The sequence below is a fragment of the Myiozetetes cayanensis genome, unplaced genomic scaffold, assembly GCF_022539395.1.
Source record: "Myiozetetes cayanensis isolate MyiCay16 unplaced genomic scaffold, myiCay2020 scf10, whole genome shotgun sequence".
NCBI lineage: Eukaryota > Metazoa > Chordata > Aves > Passeriformes > Tyrannidae > Myiozetetes > Myiozetetes cayanensis.
In genome coordinates, this window is record NW_026086605.1 from 27,536,077 (window position 1) to 27,559,359 (window position 23,283).

Consider the following 23,283-nt stretch of genomic DNA (forward strand, 5'->3'; position numbering starts at 1 on the left):
ACACAGCTAACCAAGGTAGAGCCTGGCTGGTCTCAAGTGCTGTGAGGGAGAACACAAAGGAATACAGATGCTAGGGTAAGAAGTAGAAATGTAAAAGGCAAAAAAATTCAGTTGAATGAGTTGTGTAAGTTGTGGTTTTCTCCTTTAGGAGGTGATGGCAAGTTGGATTCACTTTGTGAACTGTCAGGAGACAACTGGTTCTTTACACTTCTAGGTCTCTTTATGAAGCACTGGATAATCTTGTTACACCCATATGTCAATCAAATAAGAACATACCACCTTTTCCAGAACTAGTTGTATGTTACTGCCCTGAATGTTACAAATTCACGTAGAACTAACTTGTATGTAGGTTTTATAGTTGATTTTAATTAAAAGGAGACTGAAACCCCTGGATATCTTTTATTCTTCCAACTTTTACAAAGTTTCCTATGACAAAGATAATTTCAAAGTCATTCATAGTTTATGATACTTATTTACACAGATGTGCCAGTTCTGCTCTTGGTCACAAATATCTCAGAGAACATTTGTGAATCACTGGACAGCCCAAAAGTAGAGAGAAAGAAGTTGGCATAGCCATAAGGACAGGATTAAAGCTAATTATTACCACAAGTATTACCACAACTAATTTTCCATGTACCTCAAAAGCAATGCTGTCTTTTCTTCTCTTTTCCCTGCAATAACTAGGATATGAATCTTCATTGCTCCTCATTTGTCAACATACACTCTCAACCTCAATGTTATTTTAAAAACGCTTTACACTCAGGTACATTCAGCAGTTTGAAAGTAATCATGTGTCAGAATGCTGGTACCCTGAGCAATATTCAGTTTGGCCTGTAATTAGTTATGAAAGAAGGAAGTGGTTAGACTTTGCATCCTAACAGAGTGGTGTGAGTCAAGAAACACAGGACTTCCTGGGGCCCAGGAGCACCAGGCAGAAAAGCTGCAGTTTCTGGTGGGGCTGCAGGAGAGATGAGCTGCCCAGCATGAAACCAAAGACAACAAAATCCTTTCACTCGGTATCTCCTACCAGCTGTAATCTGCAGGGAGATAGCAAACCACACCTACAGTAACATTGATATGACAAAAAAGTTGTGTGGAAATAACACTATCTAAATGTCCAGATACATCCACTTCCCTAGAGATGACAGAGGCATTAAACCAATATTCTTCAGTAAGAAAAAAATACTCAAAGTTGAGCGAAGCAGAAATTGTGTTGTCACTTTCAAAGGCTGAAACATCTTTGCTTTCTGCAACTCTGATACAACCAGATTAGAAAGTTGGAACATTCAGACTGAACCAGACTGAGAAGAGCAATACAATTAAAGCTTGGCACAGACAACAGCAGCACTTTCTGCAGCAGGACAGCAGGGAGTTTGTTCACACCTTGCTGTCACCCTGAGCCTCCCTGTAACTACTGAGCAGGTTGTCCTGGCCATGACCCAGCTCCAGCCTCCAGCTCCAGTGCAGCCCTTGGCACAGGGAGGGCTTCTGACAAACCCACCTACTGCATCCGTCAGGGGGACAACAACTGATGGCTTTCTGCTCTGGCAGTCCATTGTTTATTTGCCTCTTAGGTAAATGCAGATTAATTAGACTAAGTTTAAATAACGGTTAGTTTGGGGCAGAATTTACTCCCAAAAACAGAAGACTAAAATACCCAGACCCCTTGAGTGTGGAATGCTGAGAACATCAATGGAAGTGCTCCAGGCAGATGAACTCACCAGTGTGACTGGTTTTGGTTTTTACTCTTCTTTTCAAAAAAAAAAAAAAAAAAAAGAAAGTTTTAACTTTGCCGAGTTCAGTGCACTCTGTAACATCACTCTGAGGACATTTCTGACACACCTCCAAGTTAGAATAACAGCAGCTTTGTAGGGAGATATTAAGCCTTGATAGATCAACATATTTAGCTGGAGTAAATACAAACAAGCTTTGAGGAACACAAAGCTGCAGGGTTGAAACAGCAAGCTTCCAAGACAAGCACGGGTTGAGGACAATTGCTCTGACTTCGCTTTAGAGTAATACTGTGACCAAATTGTAACAGTGAGATATCTTCCAGTGAGATGAACGATTAGCTGCACCTCCTAGCTCCACATAAAGGAGGTCTTGTTGCTGCATTTTTGTTACAGAATGCAAAAATAAACACAAATTTGCAGTAGTCCTTTCAGTTTGGTGCCTGTCCCCCAGGCACTACCTGTGACTAGTTGCCATGGCACTAGGAGGCAGCTGGATGTTGGAAGGTACTATAGAGTAGCCACTTGGACAAAGGTATGTAATTTTTTTATGGTGAAATAACCAATTTTTTCCTCAAAGTCTCCTTCATTTTTAAGGGGATTATCTGCCCCATATGTAATCATGGCCATTTGAAAACTGAACTTCTCCTGCAAGTCTTGTCCACGGTGACTTTCATCCAGACTATTGTGATAAAGGCCAATCAGGAGGAAGGAAACAGCCACAGCAAATTATTCCAATAGTAACACCAACTAAATTGCTGTGCAGCTTTTATGGTTTGACTAATTGTCTCATTAAGGCACATTTCTGATCAGTGAAATGGATCTCAAGTATTATTAATCACTGAAAAAAACCGTACCACTAAGAGCCTCTCTCCCTCCTATCCTTGGCACTATTTGCAGTGGAAAACGCTCAAAGGCTCCTGTTGATTGGAGCCCTGCTGCTGCACAGTTGGCAGCCAAATGGTACTAATGGCACAATAACCCAATATAACTAAAATAGTTTTTGCCTTTTAGAGTAACAGTCTCTTGTAATGTGATTAAGCTCTATCAAGTGCGTTTCTTTACGTCTTGCAAACGGCTGAAAAGGTCTGACAGTTTTTCCAGTAATTTCTTCAAAAGTGGAGGGAAAATAAAAAAACCCAAAACATTAGGTATATCAAGAGACAGAAACGGTTGATGCATTAAAAACAACAAAAAAATAAAGGATGAACACAACTGCAGCAACTCTGAGCTGCACAGCAGCAGGTTTGTGTGGCTCCCAGTCCACTCCCCCTCGCAGAACACACCTCCAAGGACTGGGTTTGTCACAGTTAGTTGCAGACAATTTGGTGAACACTTAGTTTAGGATCTTTCTTGCCCTGGGCTACCTCTATAACTGATGGAGGGTGGCATCTCCACAGGGCAATGCACATCCCCACAAAGCACAGACTGTAGGATCTCTGGGCTCCTAATGTAGGTACTTTTTTGGTGTTTGGTTTCAAACAATATTAGAAGATACAAAGCTTCTTCCTCATACAAGCAGCACATCTGAAAAGGAGCAACACACTACTGAGGTTCTCTTTTCATTCTGGGCAAACAGGAAGACTTTGCTCTTGGCCATCACTCCCAGTGGTTGCCACAAGCCACACACTGCAACAAGGGGCACTTCCCCTTACATGGTAAACATGTAGGTGCTCATCCTGTACGTTATCATATTAAAGACAGCAGGCACTTAATTTTCAAGTAGCTCATTTTCAGCAGCCTAACACAGAAGTGGCACAGCTATTGCTGGGAGAGATGTGTGCCTTCATGGTCACCAACCTGATTTAAAAAAAAAAAAAAAAAAGACCTGCAGAGGCCTAGGAGCTCTTCCATGGAGGTGGAAATGGTGCATGGAAGGGAAATTACAATGGTATTCCTCAGTATTGGCTCATTCAAGAGAGAGACAAGATGCATCACTAATTTAAAGGTAATTTGAAATGTTTACTTGCTACAACTTTCAGTTTTGATCAGTTTCCTAAGACAGTTTTAAGAAAAGACACCCACACACAGGCACTTTTCAGACACATAAATATTTACTCACTTGTATTTGTATACATAAATGTACCCAGGAAGGCACCCACTGAGATCACATGAAGTATAGTCAGAAATATTACAAAATAGTGGCCTTTGTCATAGGCTTTGGAATCACTTCTGAGGAACAGAATATGCTACAGAGATCTCTTTCCCTTTGGGCTTTGTTACAGACACAGGTACCACCAAGTTAGACTGAGCTCATGAGCTGGCCAATATTGTGCTCACTATGAAAACAGTGATTTTACTGCTGAGTTTAATGAGGGGCCTGAGGGCTGTGATAAAGGCCTAAGAAAAAAAGGGATGAAAAAAGAAATTATCACACTTCATGTAGCGTGTCCCTAATTTTTTTTAACACATAAATATCAGAACAGTGATGCTGAAAAGAAGGAAAAATATTAGATTTTTTTTTCCCTGACAATCCCTCCAGAAGCTATTTATGTACAGTCATAAACTGACATGCACACTCAGATATATTTTCCTGAAGCCTGTAGAGTTTTGTCTAAGCAAAATCTTCAGAATATGTGTGTGTACATAAATTAAAGACTGTCTGGTTTATAATGAGAAGGGTGTATTGTGGTATAAATATTGCAGAGCACATTAAATAAACATGGTCACATATGACCAGGTATCTATTAAATGAGCACATCGCAGGAGAAGTTAATTATCTAAGAGTGTAACTCGGAACCGTTTAGAATCACTGGAGATTAAGCTGCTTTATTTCTGTTTATCTTTCCTTCCGAATAGGCAGTAGGTCGTTGCAATGAAGAGTCCCTCAGCAACACAAAGCTTCAGCTCTTCATCAGCTCTAAGACAACAGTTTTGTCAACACCAGCCTGAAGCCATGATAAACCCAAAATTTTCCTCAGGGTAATTTTGCGCAAGGTACGCTGGCACAAGGCAGTACGTAGGATGCAAAAGCGCTAAATATTTACAGTTCTTTTGATATCTTACACTGTTCAGGGGAAGGAGGAAAACTTACATGGTAAGTGTGTATCTCTTTTATATATTGCAGCCTAAAAAAGTATATGTGGACTTCCTCAAACATGGTAGTGTCAGACACTAATATTCCAGGAGTAAGATATAACTTCACTGTATTCATAAGATTTTTCTAGACTTGACAAGTTACTGTGTTTCAGTCCACATGCAAAAACATTAATTGTGATGGAATTTGATTTTGGTTGGGCAAGGAAACTCATGAAGAAAACTTGCCACTCTTCATTCTATACAATATAATCAATATTGCAAACACTGATTAATTAAGGATAGGCTTGTGCAAACTGCTATAGCACAAAGAACAACTAATGAAGGATTTAATCACATGAAATTTTTGAAAGCAAGATGAAGCCAAACCCCTTAAATTACTTAAGTACTGCTTAAACACCATAATTAACATATAGTAATAAATATTTCATCTTTAACAAGCCTATTGGGAGCAGTTTGTTAAACATTTATTTCTAGTCACGGGAAATTATGTACGGTCATTTTGTCATGTTCTATATTAGAAAATATTATTTTACCCTCTTTATTTTACCTCCAGCAGTGGATACACCCATTTGGGGAAATATAATCTTTCCTCTAATGCGAATGAAATATACTCTTCCTTCACATGTCCTTTGCTTTTTACTAATTAAGTTTACCCTTGCAAAGTCCTGACCAGCACACAGCGACTGCTCACATTTACTTGACGGCCTCTCCTGTGGAACTGACTTACTACAGATACGGGAGTTTTATTGGAAACCCCAGCAAGACTACCCAAGGCATCACTGCAGAATTACCCTCACAGACTGGGCAAGGTCATTTTGGGACACCAGAGAGAAGAATGAAGGTGTCCTTTACAGCACAGCCAAGCCCCAGACAAAGGGTGCCAGGGGTGTGTTTACAGGCACCTCCTAAAACTGATCTGCACCTTTTCCTTTAGCCCAGGTAACATCACAGGTGCACATCTAGGAGAGCACTAAACATCACTGCCCCTCAGCCACGTCTGTGTGCAGACAGCTGCTATTGCACTGCAGGGCCAAATCAAAGGCAGTTACTTAAACCAGTACTGAAACAAGCCCATGATATTGTCTAATACTCACCCAAGGAAAATAAGCTAAAGCCAAACCAAGCTCTCACACAGACCTTCTCTTGTGATGATCTGAGTGCACCCTCTTCTGAAGGGGAGGAGAATTTAAGGCTGGCTGGGTAGAACACGGGCAGAAAGTCTGTCTGTGCTCCTTTATGAGGGTATCAGTGAATTTATGGGCTACTGAACAGGAAGTAAAGATTTCTGCCACAGAAATGATATTTCAGTGTTTCATGCAGCATCTTTAGTGATTACTACAACTGTTTTCCCCCTAAACAAATTAGATCTCCATTTGCCATTAATGACTCCATCACTTAAATATCACAAAGGAACTGCCTGGTGCGCTTATTAATAATTGAAAACTTTGAGGAAATCTGTGAAACATTTTCAATCAAAGCTAATAAATGTCCAAAATATTATTTTTCCTGAATAATTATTCCTCTTATTCTTTTATTCCTTTTGGATAATAGGTTAAATTTTAAATAATGGCATTGAGAAAAGCACAAGCTGAAGTAATAGTTGAGAGGTATCTGAAACCAGAAGTGGTTTCAATGTTAAAAAGCATGCATTAGAAAAGAAGCAATATTCATCTGTTTCCTTCTTGCAAGTATGTTGAATTTCTATTTTAGACTTCATGCTGTTTCCTGATATCTTACACTGATAATTAAGAAAATGTATCCACTTAATCTCTGTCCTTGTTCTGCATAAACATGAAGAAAAATTTTCAATGATCTTTTTAATCAGCAGAGTCCATGAAATCAAGACTCCTGTTGCTACACAAGCAGACTTTGCAGAACTACTTAACAGCCAGAAGGACCAAAAAAACCAAAAACCATCAACGAAACTTTTTTATCAGAGCTGATAGAAATTGTGAATGCCTTCTGCCATTTAAAGTGTCACATTGTAGTTACTCAATTACCTTTATTATTCAAGAACAAGGGCAGAAGGACATATGCAAAATTACCCTCATACGCCAAGATTTTTTTTGGTTTATTGGTTTTTAATTTATAATGGTGTGTTTTCATCAGCACAGAAAGGTTGTATGACAGGTTCTGACCAAAGCTCCAAGACCTGTAATCTTGTCCACAGGGCTTGGAGAGAGGGAAGAGGAGTAGTGGTCTAATGTCTGCCCATCCCAGCAGACCCAGCTGCAGCCCAAAAAAAGTCCTCTCCTCAGGAAGGAAGATTAATTTTTTTATGTGTTGATTTTTTGGTGGGTTTTTTGGTGTTGTTTTTTTTTTTTTTTTTAAATAGAGCAAAAAAGTCCCATGCATTCTCTACCACCTTTCACTCAAAGGTCTCCTTAATTTTTCCAAAACCCCTCACTGCACTCACACTGCAAGTGCCAGTATTTTACATCCTGAGCATCTTTAGCCATTAGCCTGCATCAGAAATCCACAGCCACACTATGTTTTTCTCTAGGCCTTACGTCCTCAGAAGCTCTGATAATAATTCAAAAAATAGTGTTCCCTTCATCCCAGGGGCAGAATGAGACACCCCTACCCAAGTTCCCACCAGACTGGTCCCTTACCTGCATCTGGGAGCCTGAGGACCTTTTTCTCTCCTGCCTTTCCCAGCAGGCGCCATCAGCCTCATTCACCGTTCCTTAACTCTGGTCCTTCCTACTGGAGAAATGGCCAGCAATGCCCCACACAGGGACCCCCTACCCTGTGCCAGGGCCACAGCCACAGTCCCATTCCAGGAAAACTAGGGGAAGTCTTTGAAACATTTAGGGGAGGACAACAAATAAGATAGAGATGTGGACAAAACCTGGGCTTTACCCAGCAGCATTTGCTTGGCCACCCCCACAGCACACAGGCCAGTCCCATCAGCCATAATTAGGTGCTCAGGTGCTCGGGGTAGCTCATCAGCCTGGCAGGGGCCCTGGCAGCTCCTAATTGTGTCCCACAGCCCAGCACCAACCCGGGGAACTGCCTGTGCAATCAAAACATTCTGAACTCAAAAGACAATAGCAGACTTTTTTATTCTATCTTTGACCAGACTTGTTAACTTTACAGAGATATTCTATCTGCTCATATCTGGCTTCACATGAATTTTGAGTGTGCCTCTATTTCATGTTTTAGACAGTGTTCAAAGTCCTCTGTGCCAACATCAATTAAAAATACTTATATATATATATATATCTATGTATGTGTGAGAACAGAGCAGAGGTTCCCAAGCTTTCATTTTCTTATTATTAGCAGCAGTGGCTATTCCCAGCTCTGCATCAGAGGCAGCACATCTGCTGGTTGTGCACCAAGGTAAGAGCTACCCAGAGCTCCTGAAACAGCAGCCAGAGAGTCTAGCAAGGGGTTCTTAAAACAAACAAACAAAAAAACAACGCAAGCTTTCATCTACTCAGCTCAAACAGTGCACACACATTCCTGTTTTTTGTCTAGTCTCATATGTTAATTTTCACCTCCTGGAAGGAGCAGAACTCTCTCTGTTCCAGAGAACAGATTACTCCTCTGCTCTGGGACACTGACTCCGACTGCAGTGCAGGCAGAGCAAAGGTTTCCACCAAGCACCCCCCTGCTGTTCGCACAGCTCATCAGGTCGCTGCTAGGAAGGAAAAACAATCCTGTGACAGGAGCTGTTTGTCTTCACGAGTCTCTTGCTGCTGTGGGCATGGATGGCCTGGTGCGTCACCCACAAATGCGATGAAGGCAATGGACTCTCACATTTGCTGCTTCTTCCAAGTCACAAAGCTGCCATTTGAATTTCAGTGCTGACTTTTTTGCAGGAGAGGCCTATGTAATAGTTCAGTCCTCTTCAAACACTCTCCCAAGATGAGTCAATTGCTGTAGAAGGTATTTAACTTGTCAGCTAGTTCTAACAAAGTATTTGTTTTCTGTGAGATCACAGAAATATTCTTAACCTGGTGCGAAGCTACCATTGCAGAAACTTGCATCCATTGTTGATAGTGCACCTATTTCATGTGCACCTATTTGAGAACTCTCTGTAAGTTTCTTAATTAAGGGGCCTCATTGAAGTGCCACAGATATAAACTATGCATTTAGCAATTTTTAATTCTCTGGTAGACTTTCAATTGTTTAACAGCTGAAAGCTGAAGAGCCAACATATGAAATTAATTTCAGTGTTTAGAATTTAGAGAAGTTAATTCCAGTCTAGTTTCAGTATTTAAAAAACTCTAATTGAAATAAAAATGTATCCACTTATTAATTAAAAAAATTGGAATATAATAGAACAAAATATTCTAATATAACCTCAATTGTATTACCAATTTCAACCCAATGGTTTTGAATAATTATCTTTTTCTAGTCCAAATGCTGCCTCCCTCAATTCTTCTGTATTTAAATAAGCCATTATTTAGTAAATAAACAGAGAACAGAAAAATGACCTGCCCTAGAAGTCTTACAAATGGGATGCTAATGCCAGCACTCAAAAGAGAAACTGTCAAAAATACCAGCCATAACAGAGAATTTTCTTCATACGTATTTTTATTTTATTGGGCTTTTTACATTCTTTGATGGAACTTTTATGCAGCTATTATGCCACAATCTATGATACACAATGAAAATGGAAAGCTGTCATTTACCATTTATATTTCTATGTCAAATTTGTTTTCTACCTCTGCATGTGCTGTGGCATAAGTGCATTTATCAGACTCCATGCAGCACTGACCTGCCTTATGCAAACTGAGAATACAACAAACAGTGCCAGAAATATTTAGCTGCACTCAATTCTTGCTACAGAAACAAGCATTCATAAAAGCATTAAAATACTTTGGGCGATGGTTACTGCCTATCAGCTTAATGTTTTGAGCTATACAAAGGGACAGGAGACAATATTTGTGGCTGTCAACTGCAGTACTTTCCGAGTTCATTAGGTTTCAAAAGACTGAATTAGCTTTAATGCTTCGGTGAGAGAAAAGGCCCAAGGCAACCAGCCTGATTTAAAAGGGTGCTACCGAGTTTCACTAACATGAGACTAAGTTGAGTTCTGAATCCCGTGGTAAGTCCCTTGCAACGCTGATTTTATGCTCTGACAGGATCGTTTTTTCACTGTTCTGTTGTACCCAGGCCAAACAAAGGGACAGCAGAAGGCACACATCCCTTTTTGGTAACCTGCTTGGGTAAGTAGTACCTGATCACAGTTGAAAGTTTTTAATACTGTTTATTTTGATGAGAGAAGAAGCTTTCCAGCACCACCCAGCTCCTTGAATCAGGCAAAAACTGTCGTGCTCCGCTGTGTCACAGCCAATACAGCAGCAGCAGGGCTGAACCTACTGCCAAGAGCAAAAGTGTCTCCCAGGAGCTTCAGGGCAGGGAAGTGGAGATGGGGGGGAAGTCTCATCTGTTTTCCAGTCCCTTGCTGTGCCGTATCCAAGGGGCTGCTCAGCAGACCCAGGATAACCCTTGTGCAGCTGGTTACAGCCCCAGCACAGGCGTGGCCATTCCTCTGCACCCTCCCACACCACTGACCTGCTCATCCCGCTGTTCTCTCTGCCAGCCAGCAGGAAGAAGGGAAGGAGTCTCCTGCCACTGCACAGGTTGGTGCTGCAGAAACCTGCAGTCACAAGGTCCACCCAGAGCCAAGTTCTCCTGGGCCAGAGGGAACATGACTTCTGACAGTACTAGTTGTGATATCAGGAGGGGAGAGCAAACAGGGCTCACCTGCCTTCCAGCACTGTGGAGGAAGCACAAGCAGTGCCTCCCAGGAAGCCAAGCATTATGTCCTGGGAAAAGAAACAGCCCCTGCTGCTCTCTCCCTTCAGCACCTGCTGTACCTCAGCCACCTGACACAGAGCCAGCTCCTGAGGTGGTTCACTTTAAAGTCCATACTGAAAGTACATGGCAATTAATATCCCGATTGACAAATAAACACAAGGGACCAAAGAAATCAATCCCTACTTGTACAAAACCACAGCATGTGCCTTTGGTAAATCAGCAACAGTTGCTTGCCCACCTTCCTCTTAACATAAAAAAAAAGGGTAAATCAGGAACAGCCACTTCAGAGTTGAATTAGTATCAGCAAGGAGATGTGAGGCAGGAAACAGCACTGGACAAAACAGAGAATCCATTGCTTGTTGCACAAACACAGATTTTTCATCCAAACACAATCTTTTAAAGGATGGTACCAGGTCAAAGAGAAGCAGATCCTAACAGCATGGTGAGGGGAAAGTAGTACGTGCTCATCCAAAATAAGAATGTTTACAGGATCCCACAGTTCCCTAATAACACACAGCATCAAAGCAGGCAGCACAGGGAATGGAAGCAATTGGTGCTGTCACCTCTTCTGAAGTCATTTGATGCTGAATTCTCCTGCTGATGACCCACTTCTCTGTCAGCTGTGGTCTTGTCCACCCTTCTTTCCTCCTCAGTTGCCCCCAAACAAACCTTTTCTTGGTCCCTTTTATGTCTGCCTTCATCAGGCTCCTTGACCTTAAAGGTGAGTGGTCCACAGCCCTTCTGTTACCACCCAGTCTAACACTTTGTAACCTGACCCCTATTTTCAGCCGGCTCCTCACATCCTCAGGTTACTTCACCATCTCCTTGCAACAACCACAGCCGGTACATTTCTCTGCCAAAGTCATCTCTGTTTTTTGGTTCCGTTACTCTTCTCCAATATATAAACAGAAATAGCTGCCACTTACTTTCCTTGTAAAAAAAAAGTCTCTTGTGTGCGTAACTATCGTGCTGTCCACGCCTGCTCTACTTAATTACAGTAATTAGACAGTGCCCACAGACTGTGATACAAGCCTTACCGAGCTAGGCCTTGCATCCTGGGATAGGAGACACTTCTTGTGTCAAAGAGGTCCCAATCTAAACAGACAAGTGGCAAAAAATGATGGAAGGCAAGTTGGAATTATTTTTTCCTTACTAACTGGGAAGCAAGTTACATATTAATGAAGTCAGCTGCTGGATCCTTTTATTTGGTAAAGCAAAGATACATAATGTCCAGTGTTTTCCCCACTTTTGTTTTCTTTTGGATGCAGTGTTTTGAGAGACTACCAGCCAGAGAAGGGTCAGTGCCCTGCAGTTAGAATGTCTTTCCCTCAAAGGCCTCCAGGTTGAAAGCTGTATCCAAGAATCTCCTGAGTGACACCAGATGCGTGTTCTTGTTGCCTGTGGCAGCTGCAGCAGCAGGCTCTCGGCCAACATACCTGAGTGACAAAAAGAATTGGGCAAACAAACGAGGTGAGAAGAGAGACTATTTTGACAATAACAAGCATGAGAATATGCTGTTTAATGCATTCAAGTCAGCTTGGACATTTAGTCATCAATCTTTCTTAAATAAAAATCAATCTAGGTTGTACCAAATTATACTTTTTGGTCAGCTTCCCCCTCTTCTCCCCTCCCATCATTATAAAGCTGTGTCTTCTCCCCCATCCCTCCCAGGGCAGCCAGCTACACTGCCTCATAATTAGATAATTTGCTTTTGGCAATGAAGATTCTCATTCCTCTGACAGCTGCACGGGCAGATCCGAGAGTCAATCATCTAAAATAATGCAAAGGTACCTGGAGTGAGCTCTTACAACAGCTGTTTCCTCCAGAAACCTAACATTTGGAAATTCTTAAAAGACAGAATCTTAGACAATAAGAGAGAAAAATCCAAGAGAACTAAGTGCTGTGCTAAGAGGCAATAAATACAGAGCTACTTGCTACTGGTTTTCTTTTAGAACTACAAGAAGGAGCAAGATATGCATGTTGTACTTGAGAAACAGGAGTATAGACTTTTTCCCTCTTCCACCAAAGACCCAGACTCAGAGGTTTTGTTTTGTAAAGAACCTAATTTACCCATTAATACCACCCTCAAGTCAAAAAACAAATTTAAAAGGAAAAAACTCCCAAACACACGAAACTTGAAAATAATCTCAAACACATTTAAAAGCAAACAAATCAGCTCAGGAGACAGAGCAATTGTTTTAAAGTCTCCTACCAGATAGGTCGAGTGTGGTTCACAATAGTGCGGAAACGAGGTTTGACATAATCATAATATCCACTGTTTTTGTGCTCCTCCTGACACCAAACTAGATCAGCACTTGGATACTTCTCAAGTTCTTCTTTCAGTAAGTCAAAGGGGAATGGTGAGATCTGGAAAGAGAGGGTAACAACTGGCAAAGCTTTCTCTTACGTGGTTTAAAGCCCATGGTGAGTCATTACTTTTTCATGGAAAGTGACTCATGTTTCTCTAATTGATTTAATGTTCAGAAATAAATAAACACATATTTTATAGCTGTACTAGTACGAACAGAAGTAGGTCACAGTCCAGATCACCTGCACCCTCTACAGCTTTTTTGCTGAAGCAGCTGTGACATCCTTAATTAGTGAATGACAAAACACTTCAAAGTGTACTATTCACAACATTTAAAGTTAACAGACAGCATATACAAATTTAAGGTGCCATCATATTGTAACCTTCACTTTGTTACTTTGTTCTGGAAAAGTCAGCAAGCTTTCTGGATCTCATCGTCCAGCATACTATTGATGTGTTCCTTCTTCAAAAGGCCACAGAGGATTAAAAATATGTCTTGTAAGATGCCAAATGCTGCAAAAATTCTATTGCCATCCATTCTAGCAAGTGGTGCCTACTGAAAAGCACAGGAACCCCTTGCTGGAAGTCTCCCCAAGGACTCTGTCTTCTGAGGATCAGGGAGCTCACCTGTTCAAGTCTGGTTATAGCTACTTGTTTCTCCAGGTCTTGATTCTTCCTCTCTTTCACGAGATCATAGTACACCTTTCCAGTGCAGAAAATGACTCGCTTGACCTCATGAGGCGCCTGAGCTGCCGGCCCGTTCTCAGGAATCACACGCTGGAAAGTGGTACCTATTTGGAACACAAATTAGAAATATGCTCTCAGTGGAACTGACATTTCAATAAAGCAGCCCACCTTTACTGAGCAAGAAGCAGGTTACAGATCACAGGAGTCTCCTGCCTCTCTATTCCTGCTTTTCAGACCAGTAACTCCGCTGAAGTGACTTTCAGCAGTTCAGTTTCAAGAAGTTAGAACATTGTCAGTAATCTAGTCTTTGACACTTAAAGACAGAAACATGTTAACAGTGGATTATCTTTTAGCTTTGTGTTCTGCATTACACCTTTACTTTTAAATTGGCTGGATAGCTCACCTTTGCTTCCAGCTCTTTTTTTTTTCCTGAGAATTACCTGAAATACTGTTTCTTCTTTCCAAGATGATTTCAACTGTGTAACATTAATATAGCTCTACAAAATTTCAGAATATTCTTATATAAAAAACCCTCACCCTTATCCATAATGCAACTAAATCTGACAACTGCAGAAATATTTACACAAGTATGCACACTACTGCCATATGTTTATTTAAACCTCTGTTTGAGAGCTAAAATGGCATTATCCAAAGTAACAATTAGCATAGAACTGAGACATGTGGTTGAGAACTTGAGAATAAGTGATAATGTTTAAGTACAACTCCAGATGCGTATCCTCACTGCTGGAGATCTTTTCCCCTGTGACATCAACTCCCAGGAATACAATCTGCTTGGGATACACGAAACTGGAAGAGGGACTTGATGGTCTAAAAGATCCTTTTCTTTGCTCTCTTATATGAATGATTAGAACTATTTCCACAGTAACCAACTGCGGGGCAGCAGACAGCGGCACGACCTCCTAGTCTGAATCATCACACCCACTCACCAGGAGAATAAGCTCCTGTTTGAACCATTTATCTTGGGGGAAGAAAAGTAACAGCACAAACATATGAAAGAGGAACTGATTTATGTCAGAATTATTGTGTCCCACTGAACAGCAGAATTCATCATTAAAAAAGACTGTGCTGATTGGGTCAGCTGGAGTAATTCTTGTTCTCCTCATTTTTCCATTAAAAGCAGAGCAAAAAGAGTTAGCTGAGAGTCAGCAATACTTTGCTACCTTGCTGTCCTCTTCAGCAGAAACAAGCAAGTCAGAAGTCAATGTTAATTAAGAATTTGGCCACTACTGAGGGTTAGCCTGAGGTAGAGGGGACTCCCAAGGCATATTGACAAATCAAACTCTACAGAATTTCTATTCTGGCCTGTTTTACAAAGCTTTTAAACAGCAGTAAAAACAGCAAATGCCTTTGCTTGAGAATCAAACTTTACTCGCATACAAAAAGGAGATAATGCAATATTTAAGCACGTTTACACACCGTAATGTGATCTTAAAAAACTGAGCAGTTTTTCTCTTCTGATACCAGTTAAGACACTCAGTGTAACTGGAGACAGCCCAGCACACCTCATGCACACTTTGTCATTCTGAACGATCACTTTAGTCACCCACTCATTACAGGTCACTGCATTTCCTCACGCCATTCCAACATGGCCTAAAACCAGTGCAAGGCAGGAAAAAAAAAATCACTGAAGTTTTTGGTATTCCCTCTGCAGTCACTACATATCTCTTGGTGCTGATGGCCTGCCAGCAACAGCTGGGGTGGTAGCCTGCAGCTCTGAACTCCTCTCACTTTGGATCACTGGCAGGACACTGCAGCCCCAAAACCGAGTATTGTAAGAGGAACTGGGCTCTTTACTCTTACAAATGGGCACAGTGTAATTAGAAACTATGCCATTCACATCTTGGGGTCGGGGCCATGGGCAGTGAAGAGAACAATTAAGTTTTTACATGAAGAGAAAAAGAGTGGAGACATAACAGCCTATTGAGGGGAACATCCCTGCAGAGATAGGAATGCACTTTTCACTACTTTAAGATTAATGGCTGCTTACAAGATAAACCTGTTAAAAGTTGAGATTCTACACTTGAAAGCAGATTTTTCAGTAAAAGTCCATGCTAGATCTCACCATGACAGCTTCACAGAAATGATGGCAAAAGAAAAGGCAAACTCTCCAAAGCAGATTCTCATCTCCACAGTCTGACATGCAACTTGGTATAGCTAATTATTTGTCCATAATACTTTAAGGTCACCTACCAGTCACCATTTCATCAAAACTGGATTTAGCTTCTGGATGCCTCAGCAGTGACTTGGGTGTCAAAACAATCAACTGTAAGACAGAAATTTTGCCAGCACTCAGGAGCTGCTTTATATACATTATTACATGCAACATTTGCAACACTGTTGATCCAAACCCCACAAACTGTATATGCTATGGAATAAATTAATGTGAACAGCAAACACAGTATTTTTCCTGTTTTGAAAGCCATGGAAGTTTCAAAATTACTCAAAAAATTTGGATAGTCTACTCCTTTTGAAGGTCCTCAAACTCATTGCTTGTGCTTCTTTCTGACAGCAAATCAAACCACAGGCTATGAATCAATAAAACATTCAACGGTTGTATCTTAGGTTTCTGAAGTTCCAGCAATTAGACAAGCAGATGATATTTATGCAACCTGTTAGCTACATTAGTAGTACCTTGACAAGCTCATCTGAAGATCTTCATAGCCAGATAGCAAAGCTAAAAATCAGGTTTTAGAATCATAGTAAGTAAGAGCTGAGTTTCTTCCCATCAAAATGGTAACTTCAACATATGTTCAGTTAAGATTTTTCTCCAATGATTCTTATCCTTTCAAGCAGCATGTCATATGCAAAGAAGACTTCTCTTTATGTGAGGGTTAATATCTCTAAAAAAATCAAGTTCATTACAGTAACTTTACCGGCTTTCTGAACGGCAGCAAGATCTGTCTTCGGAGGACATGAAAGTAGTTGGCTGGAGTTGAACAATTCACCACAATCCAGTTGCATTCATACAGCTGGGAAACTTCAAACTGCTCACTGAACTCCTGAGAGAGACATTCAAGGCATTAGAAAAATGTGGAAAAGATCAGAAAAAAGGCTTGAAAGCCATCCTTCTATTTCTGCCTCTCAGCAACTCCCTTCCTCAAAAAAAGTTAATTAGCAGCTCTCTGCTGAGAATGTTTTATTAGCTAGGGAAGCATCCCTACAAATCATTTGCTTCCATTTCTACTTCTTCCTAAAAATTTATGCAGATAAACACAAGAAGCTTCCATTAATTTAAATAAACTGGGAAGTCCAGGAGTGAAGATTGAGGAGGACTTGGACTTCAGCAGGTGAAAGACATAAAATCTCTTTGAAAGAATGTTAAGCTATAATTGAATTTGTGAGTGTAGAGTTAACTTGCACTCTCTCCTTTTTTTGGTAGGTGTTCCATCCTCTTATTTTATTACATTAATATAAATGTTTATATACTTTATGAATATAGGGGTTTTTTTATCCATAGCTACATATGTATATATTAGGTAAGCTTATGTACAGACACAATAACCTCTTCACAGATTGGTACAGAATTTAACCGAATTTCTCAGTCTGTGACTTGAGCTCCTACCTTCTATGATAAAACTTATAACTTGCTCATTAAGTATAATCACTCAAACAGGTCTTTATCTGCTGAGAGTAAGGTAACAAAAACACCTTTTAGTTGAGGAGGAACATGGCTTTGGAACTATCATTGCCCGAAGGGTAACAAAGTCAAGAACAAAACTGAAATATCCATTTTATTTTGCCTTTTTTTTTTTTTTTTTTTTCTTTAAAGCTTTTCAACAAATGCATGGCAATGTCTATTAGCAAACCTGCAGCGGGAAAGTGGATGCCCAGCATCCTGTGGAGCAATGTACATCCTCTGTAGAAATGAATGATCAACCTATGAAAGTCTTTGATGAATCACAATTATAAATTGCTTATTTTCATGCTCCTAGCAGTACAATTTTGCTCCTCTGCAAAAAGCAAGGAGTAGTCTCACTTGGCCTTCTTTAGAAATTGGCTAGAGGCACCTATTTGCAGTACACACAGCAATATAAACAAGCAGAATCACTGGCCCTGAGGAACAGCCATAAAAAGATCATGCTGCCAGAGATTAATTGTATGTGACCTCAGCTTTGCAATGAAGCAGCAATACTGCACACTTCCATTACTTCTACTGGGATCAAGTTAATGTTACACCAAGCTAAATCTTAACCTGCTATACCCAGCTAAAAGGATGCTTCCTACAAGAAATATCTCTGAGATGTGAAGGAAAAAAAAAAAAGGACGTGGCCTTTGACAAAACTACTTACTGGATAGGCGTCAGAATCATCATTGCTCATCTGCAGAAACCTCTCAGGCCTGGCTGATGAATGCTCTGGACCCTGGTAAAGGTATAATTTAAAACAACGTTAAAGAGCCAGAATAGCAGTTAGACATCAGTCTAGATCATGCACTGCATAAATACCTCCTGTCACCCTGGCAGCTCTGCACCATCTTGCACACCTGCCCCCAGCAGCAGTGAGAAGTGAGGACGCACCACAGGATGGGAATTCCTTGTCTTCTATTAACTCTTTTCATGGGATATTAGGTTTCACATGTATTTCCAATGCTTTTACTAGGTTCAAGTAATTTCTAGCCTCAATACAGCTGCACAGTGAAGACCAGTGAAAAGGCAGTAGGTCCATGTGGGCACAAGAATGACCTTACTTATGCAGGTCAGAAAGGAGCAGGAGGAATGTCAGGAAGAGAAACTCCAGGTGGCTCAGTGTACTGCAGTGGCTCACACTTCTTGCATGCTGAACAGGAGCAAACACAAAGTTAACTGCTGACTACCTTTGCTTTATCAGCAACAAAAGCAGACACAGGATCTGTCTCCTACCACTGCTCACTGTTCAGCACAGGACCAATTACCTGGATGGATGCTTCAGCTAAAATGGATCAAAATACATGGACACACTATCTGCCAAACTAACCTATGATTAATATCTGCTTCCTCAAGAGGTATTTTGTGTTCTGTCATTACTGAACACTCACATCTGCTCTCTCACCAGGAGTACCCAAGGTAGTTTCTTGAAGTGCACCAACATTGTATATCCATTTTACATTAGCAAAACATGCATGCTGACCACAGACAATATCAGGAATAAGGAGTGTCACAGAATCTGTTATCTTCCTGTCTATATGTCCTTGTTTATAAAGGATGAGACAAGGTTGTGAAGAGTATAGGAAGAAAAAAATAAAAAAGAAGTGTTTTTATATATTGCTAATGCTGACAGCCTTTGTTTGTTCAAGTGACAGTTACTATTAGGAAGGACTTTCATTTTGGAGACAGCTGTGAAGTATTTTAACCCAAAGACATAAACTATTACACCTCTCAACTCTCCCCATGGCTCCTCAGTTCCTGATATTCGTAAAGAGATTTTTTCTTTATATGGTAGTCTCTCATCATAACTTCTTCTGTTGAAACCTTAACAGATGATCTCCAAAATCAGTCATTGACATCTTGATTCAACACATCATTCTCCCTAATTCCAAGTGTAGGATTCCAGAGTCCACGGGAGGGCCACAAAGATTAGAGAGCTGGAACACCTCTCATATGAAGACAGGCTGAGAGAGTTGGGATAGTTCAGCCTGGGGAAGACATGACCTCAGGGAGACCTTACAGCACCTTCCAGTACCTAAAGGGGGCCTGCAAGAAAAGCTGGAGAGGGACTATTTACAAAGATGTGGAATTGACAGGACCAGGGAGAATGGCTTTAAGCTGAAAGAAGGCAGGTTCAGATTTGACATGAGGAAGACATTATTAGCTGTGACGGTGGTGAGGCACCGGCACAGGTTACCCAGAGAGGCCCCATCCCTGGAAGTGTTCAAGGCCAGGTTGGGCCTTGATGGGGCTCTGAGCAACCTGGTCTAGTAGAACATTCCCTAGCCGTGATGAGGGGGTTGGAACTAGATGGTCTTCATGATCCCTTCCAGTCCAAACCATTCTATGACTCTGTGATTCACTCTACTCCATGGACTAAGGGAATTCAAAGGAAAAAACATTCTGCTGGCAACAAATGAGTAACACAAACAGCCAAGAACTGTGCCTCGTGTCACCACTCTTTTGAAGTGTGCCTCCACTTTTGAGGTGCCAAATAACCTGGTCACAGATGGGTAAGGACTTGGGAGCAAGGAGCAAAGGTGCACAGAACTGTGATGCACAGTCAGTAATGGTCCAGTATATTGCAATACCTCTGCTCTACACACCTGCTTGCTGTAAATCAAATCCTGCACTAAGCAGAGCCTATACATAGACAAACACAGTGCTCCACAAGCACACTGCATTCAGTACACTGGAAACAGAGATGTTACCTGCAAATAATTACAGGAGAGACAGCGAGGCTTCCCTAACATACACATACAGACTGCCCCAGCAACAACCTCAATCCAGAGCCTCAGTGTCCACATCCATCTTCGATTTCCCTGCTGACACCACCAATCAGACTGCCAGCAACTGCTGTGTGGGATGGGGTAGGGTTTATTTCTACTGTGACCACCTATCCAGTGAGACCTACACTGAATCCATTAGCTATTTTCAGATGAGTCCCCAAGGAGCCATTAGGCTGCAGAGTCTTTCAATCACAGCCTACTTGCCTGTGAATGCGTGACCTAGAGGTGAGGGGATCCATATCCCATTACGAATCCTTCCCCAAATCATTTTGTCCCCAACACTGTAGGTACAGACTAACACGTCTGTAATGCAAAGATCCTCTGGGAAGGTAATGGATTTAAAAAACCTGGTGGGATCCTTAAATGTTCCAAAACCATCTGACATTAGTAGCAAAACAAGCATGTTTCAGAAGACCTGTGCAAATCTTCACTGCCAAAAAGAAAGATTGAATGTATTGTAAGTAGCAGAGAACAGCCCCTTCAGCTGAATGCTTCCCTGCAGAGGACCACACCTCCTGCTGAGGGCTCATTCAGGCTGTCCCTCAGGATTCAGTTAAAAAAATTAATTTATCAAAACTCTTGTGAACAGCATCAGACCCTTTATTCTTTACGCACAATGGATATGGAAAGACATTCATGGATATGAATGCACCCCAGTATATCAGGGCAGGATTATAATTGAATGGAAATAAACTATATTGTTTGTGAGAATGGAAATGACGCAGTTTGTGGTGAAAGGGTCTAGAGCATTTATACAGATGGAGATTGCCACTGTGGGACATACTATACTTCTCTTAATAGGAAACTAGAAACATACATGCATCAATTCATGAAGGTTAATGTATCTGAAAAGGAAAAAATTAACCTTGCCTGACATCATGTTCATGTAACCTTTAAAAATAATTGAAAAGATTTGAAGAACAATTCTACTTCTGATATGAACTTCATATAACGTTATATACAGAGCATGCCCCTGCCCTCTCCCTCAAAGACACCGTTTAGTTCCTCCTTCCAGCCACCAAAGAAAAGAGAGTCAACAGCTAGTGGAACATTTTCCTTTCCAGAAAGAGGGAGATTTCTTATTACATCAAAAATTAATCAAGGTCAATTATTTTTGAAGAAGTTTTAAAGTTGTCTCCTGTCACTTCATTGCAAGACAATTTAGTGCAGAGTTTACACAGACATACTTTATGCAACATAAAATCAAGCGAGCACTCCTAGACACTCACATTGTGCACTAGGAATCCAGCTTTCTAGGGAAAGAAGCCAATATTTTAGGGAAAGGTACCCAGAAAGAGAAATAAAAATAAAAAATAAAAAAAACTGCAGGAAAAGTGGTACATGCCAATAAGGAGGACACAAAGCTAAAAGCTCAGAAATGTTTCTCGGGGTTTTTTTGTTCTTGCCTATCAATCTATTCACATTGTTTTCTGTAACACTGAGGCAGTCCAACATGCTAAACAGCGCCTTCCTCCCCTGGGTTTCTCTCACCACTGGCTCCCCACGACACCTTTGGCTTTTACAGCTGCAGAGGAAGGCACTGTAGCCAGCACTTCCCTCCTGCATTTCCCAGCCAGCTGCCCTCACCATTCCTTCCATTCCGTGCGGCAGGAGCAGGACGATGCCGTTGTGCCGGACCCACTTGGCCTGGCCGGAGCTGATGAACTGGTCTATTATACACTGCGCCGTGTTGTGGAAGTCACCAAACTGGGCCTCCCAGCACACCAGGGCGTTGGGGCTCGCCATAGCGAAGCCAAGTTCAAAGCCTGAGAACCAGACAAGCAGGAGAATTAGAAAGTAAACAGATTTGCTGAGAATTCGGTTCATTTCTCATTAAAAATAAAAACCAAACCCAAAATAAGAGCGTGAACTGGATTTTTGTAGCCCTGTTATAAATAATGCTGTTTTCAATACTACCATTTCCATCACAAAAATCAGCAAATAACATTTTTCCAATCCTGACTCCAATCCTTCAAACGATTCCTCAAATATTTCAATATCATACAATGTTTTAAATGAACAACTAAAACCCCTCCCTCAGCTCCAACTTTTGTGTAATGTTTTCCTGAGAGCTCACTATTATCTTTTCCTGTAAAAACCCACTTACAGCCCATTACCAGTTCAAAAAGTTACTTACTAATTTTAATACTTGCACAGCCCTGAACAACATCGGGGATTTTTCCCCCTCTCTCATCTGCAAGTGCTGAACAAAATGACTGGTGGCATCAATTTTCAGTCTACAGACAGGATCATAGTCTTCAGATCTTCAAAAAAGCTTGAACGTAATAGCTGCATGAGAGACACATGTGGGACTTGGATAAACAATCCCTTCTTTGGCAGAGTTAAGGACCCTTTGGGTCTCTGCCTCAGTGGCAGAGGAGTGCTCTTCATGAAGACATCATCACTACATAAGCTATGAAAACAGAAAGATGTGACCTTCTCCCTCTCCACTGTCTGGCGGTTTTGGTAGCGGGTAAGTGCAGAAATTTCCCTAAATCTGTACCATTTGAACTGTAAATTCATCAGCCCCATACAGAGCAGAAGTGCCACACATTCCCCATACTCAGCCACGTCAGGTTAACACAGCAGGACAAACATACTGCAGCAGGAGCTCAGGTGTCCAGCACAAAGCAAGCCATTCACCTTCTTGTCTGCTCCAAAAACTTGTCAAGGCCCCAAAATAACTGAAGGCTCTACCTCTTAAAGGCAGAAACAAATTATTGCTCTCCCTGAGAGACCTGCTGAAGTACAGTAAAGCCCTGGTTCTACAACAGGACCTGAAGAGATGACTGGCAAAAAGAAACCTAAACTGGTACTGCAACATAAACCAGGCAATTGATTCCCAGCAGCTCTGCAAAGGTAAAAGATAGAAAACTATGAGGGTGTTTGCATGTGCTATGTGGCCTCTACTGTGTAACTTTTTAAAAAATGCAGAATTTGGTGTTAAGTCAGAACAGGAAAACCTAGCCATGTGCAGAGTACCTGTCTCAGTTTTATAACCACATTTACAGGTAAGGTTCCATAGTGAACATCTAAACATATCCAATAGTATCAAAATAAATATTGGATCTCTGTTCATATTTTCCTTTGACACTTAGACATAGCAGAGCCTGGAGAGCTGAGTGAATACCTGTAGTCGAATTCTACACCTATAGTTTGGAATGATTAAAATTGAAAAGGCTTTCAAGTGCTCTCCGTAGAAAGCAGTGCTATACAGCACTGCTCTGGATGTAGAGGCTCTGACTGAGGCAAAACTGATTCAATACGCATAGAAAACAAACATTTGATTGATAAATACATTTTATGTTGAACCTC

The 23,283-nt window shown here is 41.1% G+C and overlaps 1 protein-coding gene across 1 annotated transcript in view; it reads right to left on the reverse strand.

Moving 5' to 3' along the window:
* Positions 1-9,293: 9,293 nt before the first annotated feature.
* OGDHL (oxoglutarate dehydrogenase L) overlaps positions 9,294-23,283 on the reverse strand; it is a 53,130-nt gene continuing 39,140 nt past the window's right edge. The window contains exons 17-23 of the mRNA XM_050340043.1: positions 21,556-21,734; positions 17,847-17,918; positions 16,431-16,556; positions 15,748-15,820; positions 13,477-13,640; positions 12,754-12,908; positions 9,294-11,977 (exon numbers count right to left, since the gene is read on the reverse strand). Coding sequence (XP_050196000.1) covers positions 11,854-11,977; positions 12,754-12,908; positions 13,477-13,640; positions 15,748-15,820; positions 16,431-16,556; positions 17,847-17,918; positions 21,556-21,734 — 893 coding nt within the window. The 3' untranslated portion in view covers positions 9,294-11,853. The remainder of the gene's footprint in view (positions 11,978-12,753; positions 12,909-13,476; positions 13,641-15,747; positions 15,821-16,430; positions 16,557-17,846; positions 17,919-21,555; positions 21,735-23,283) is intronic.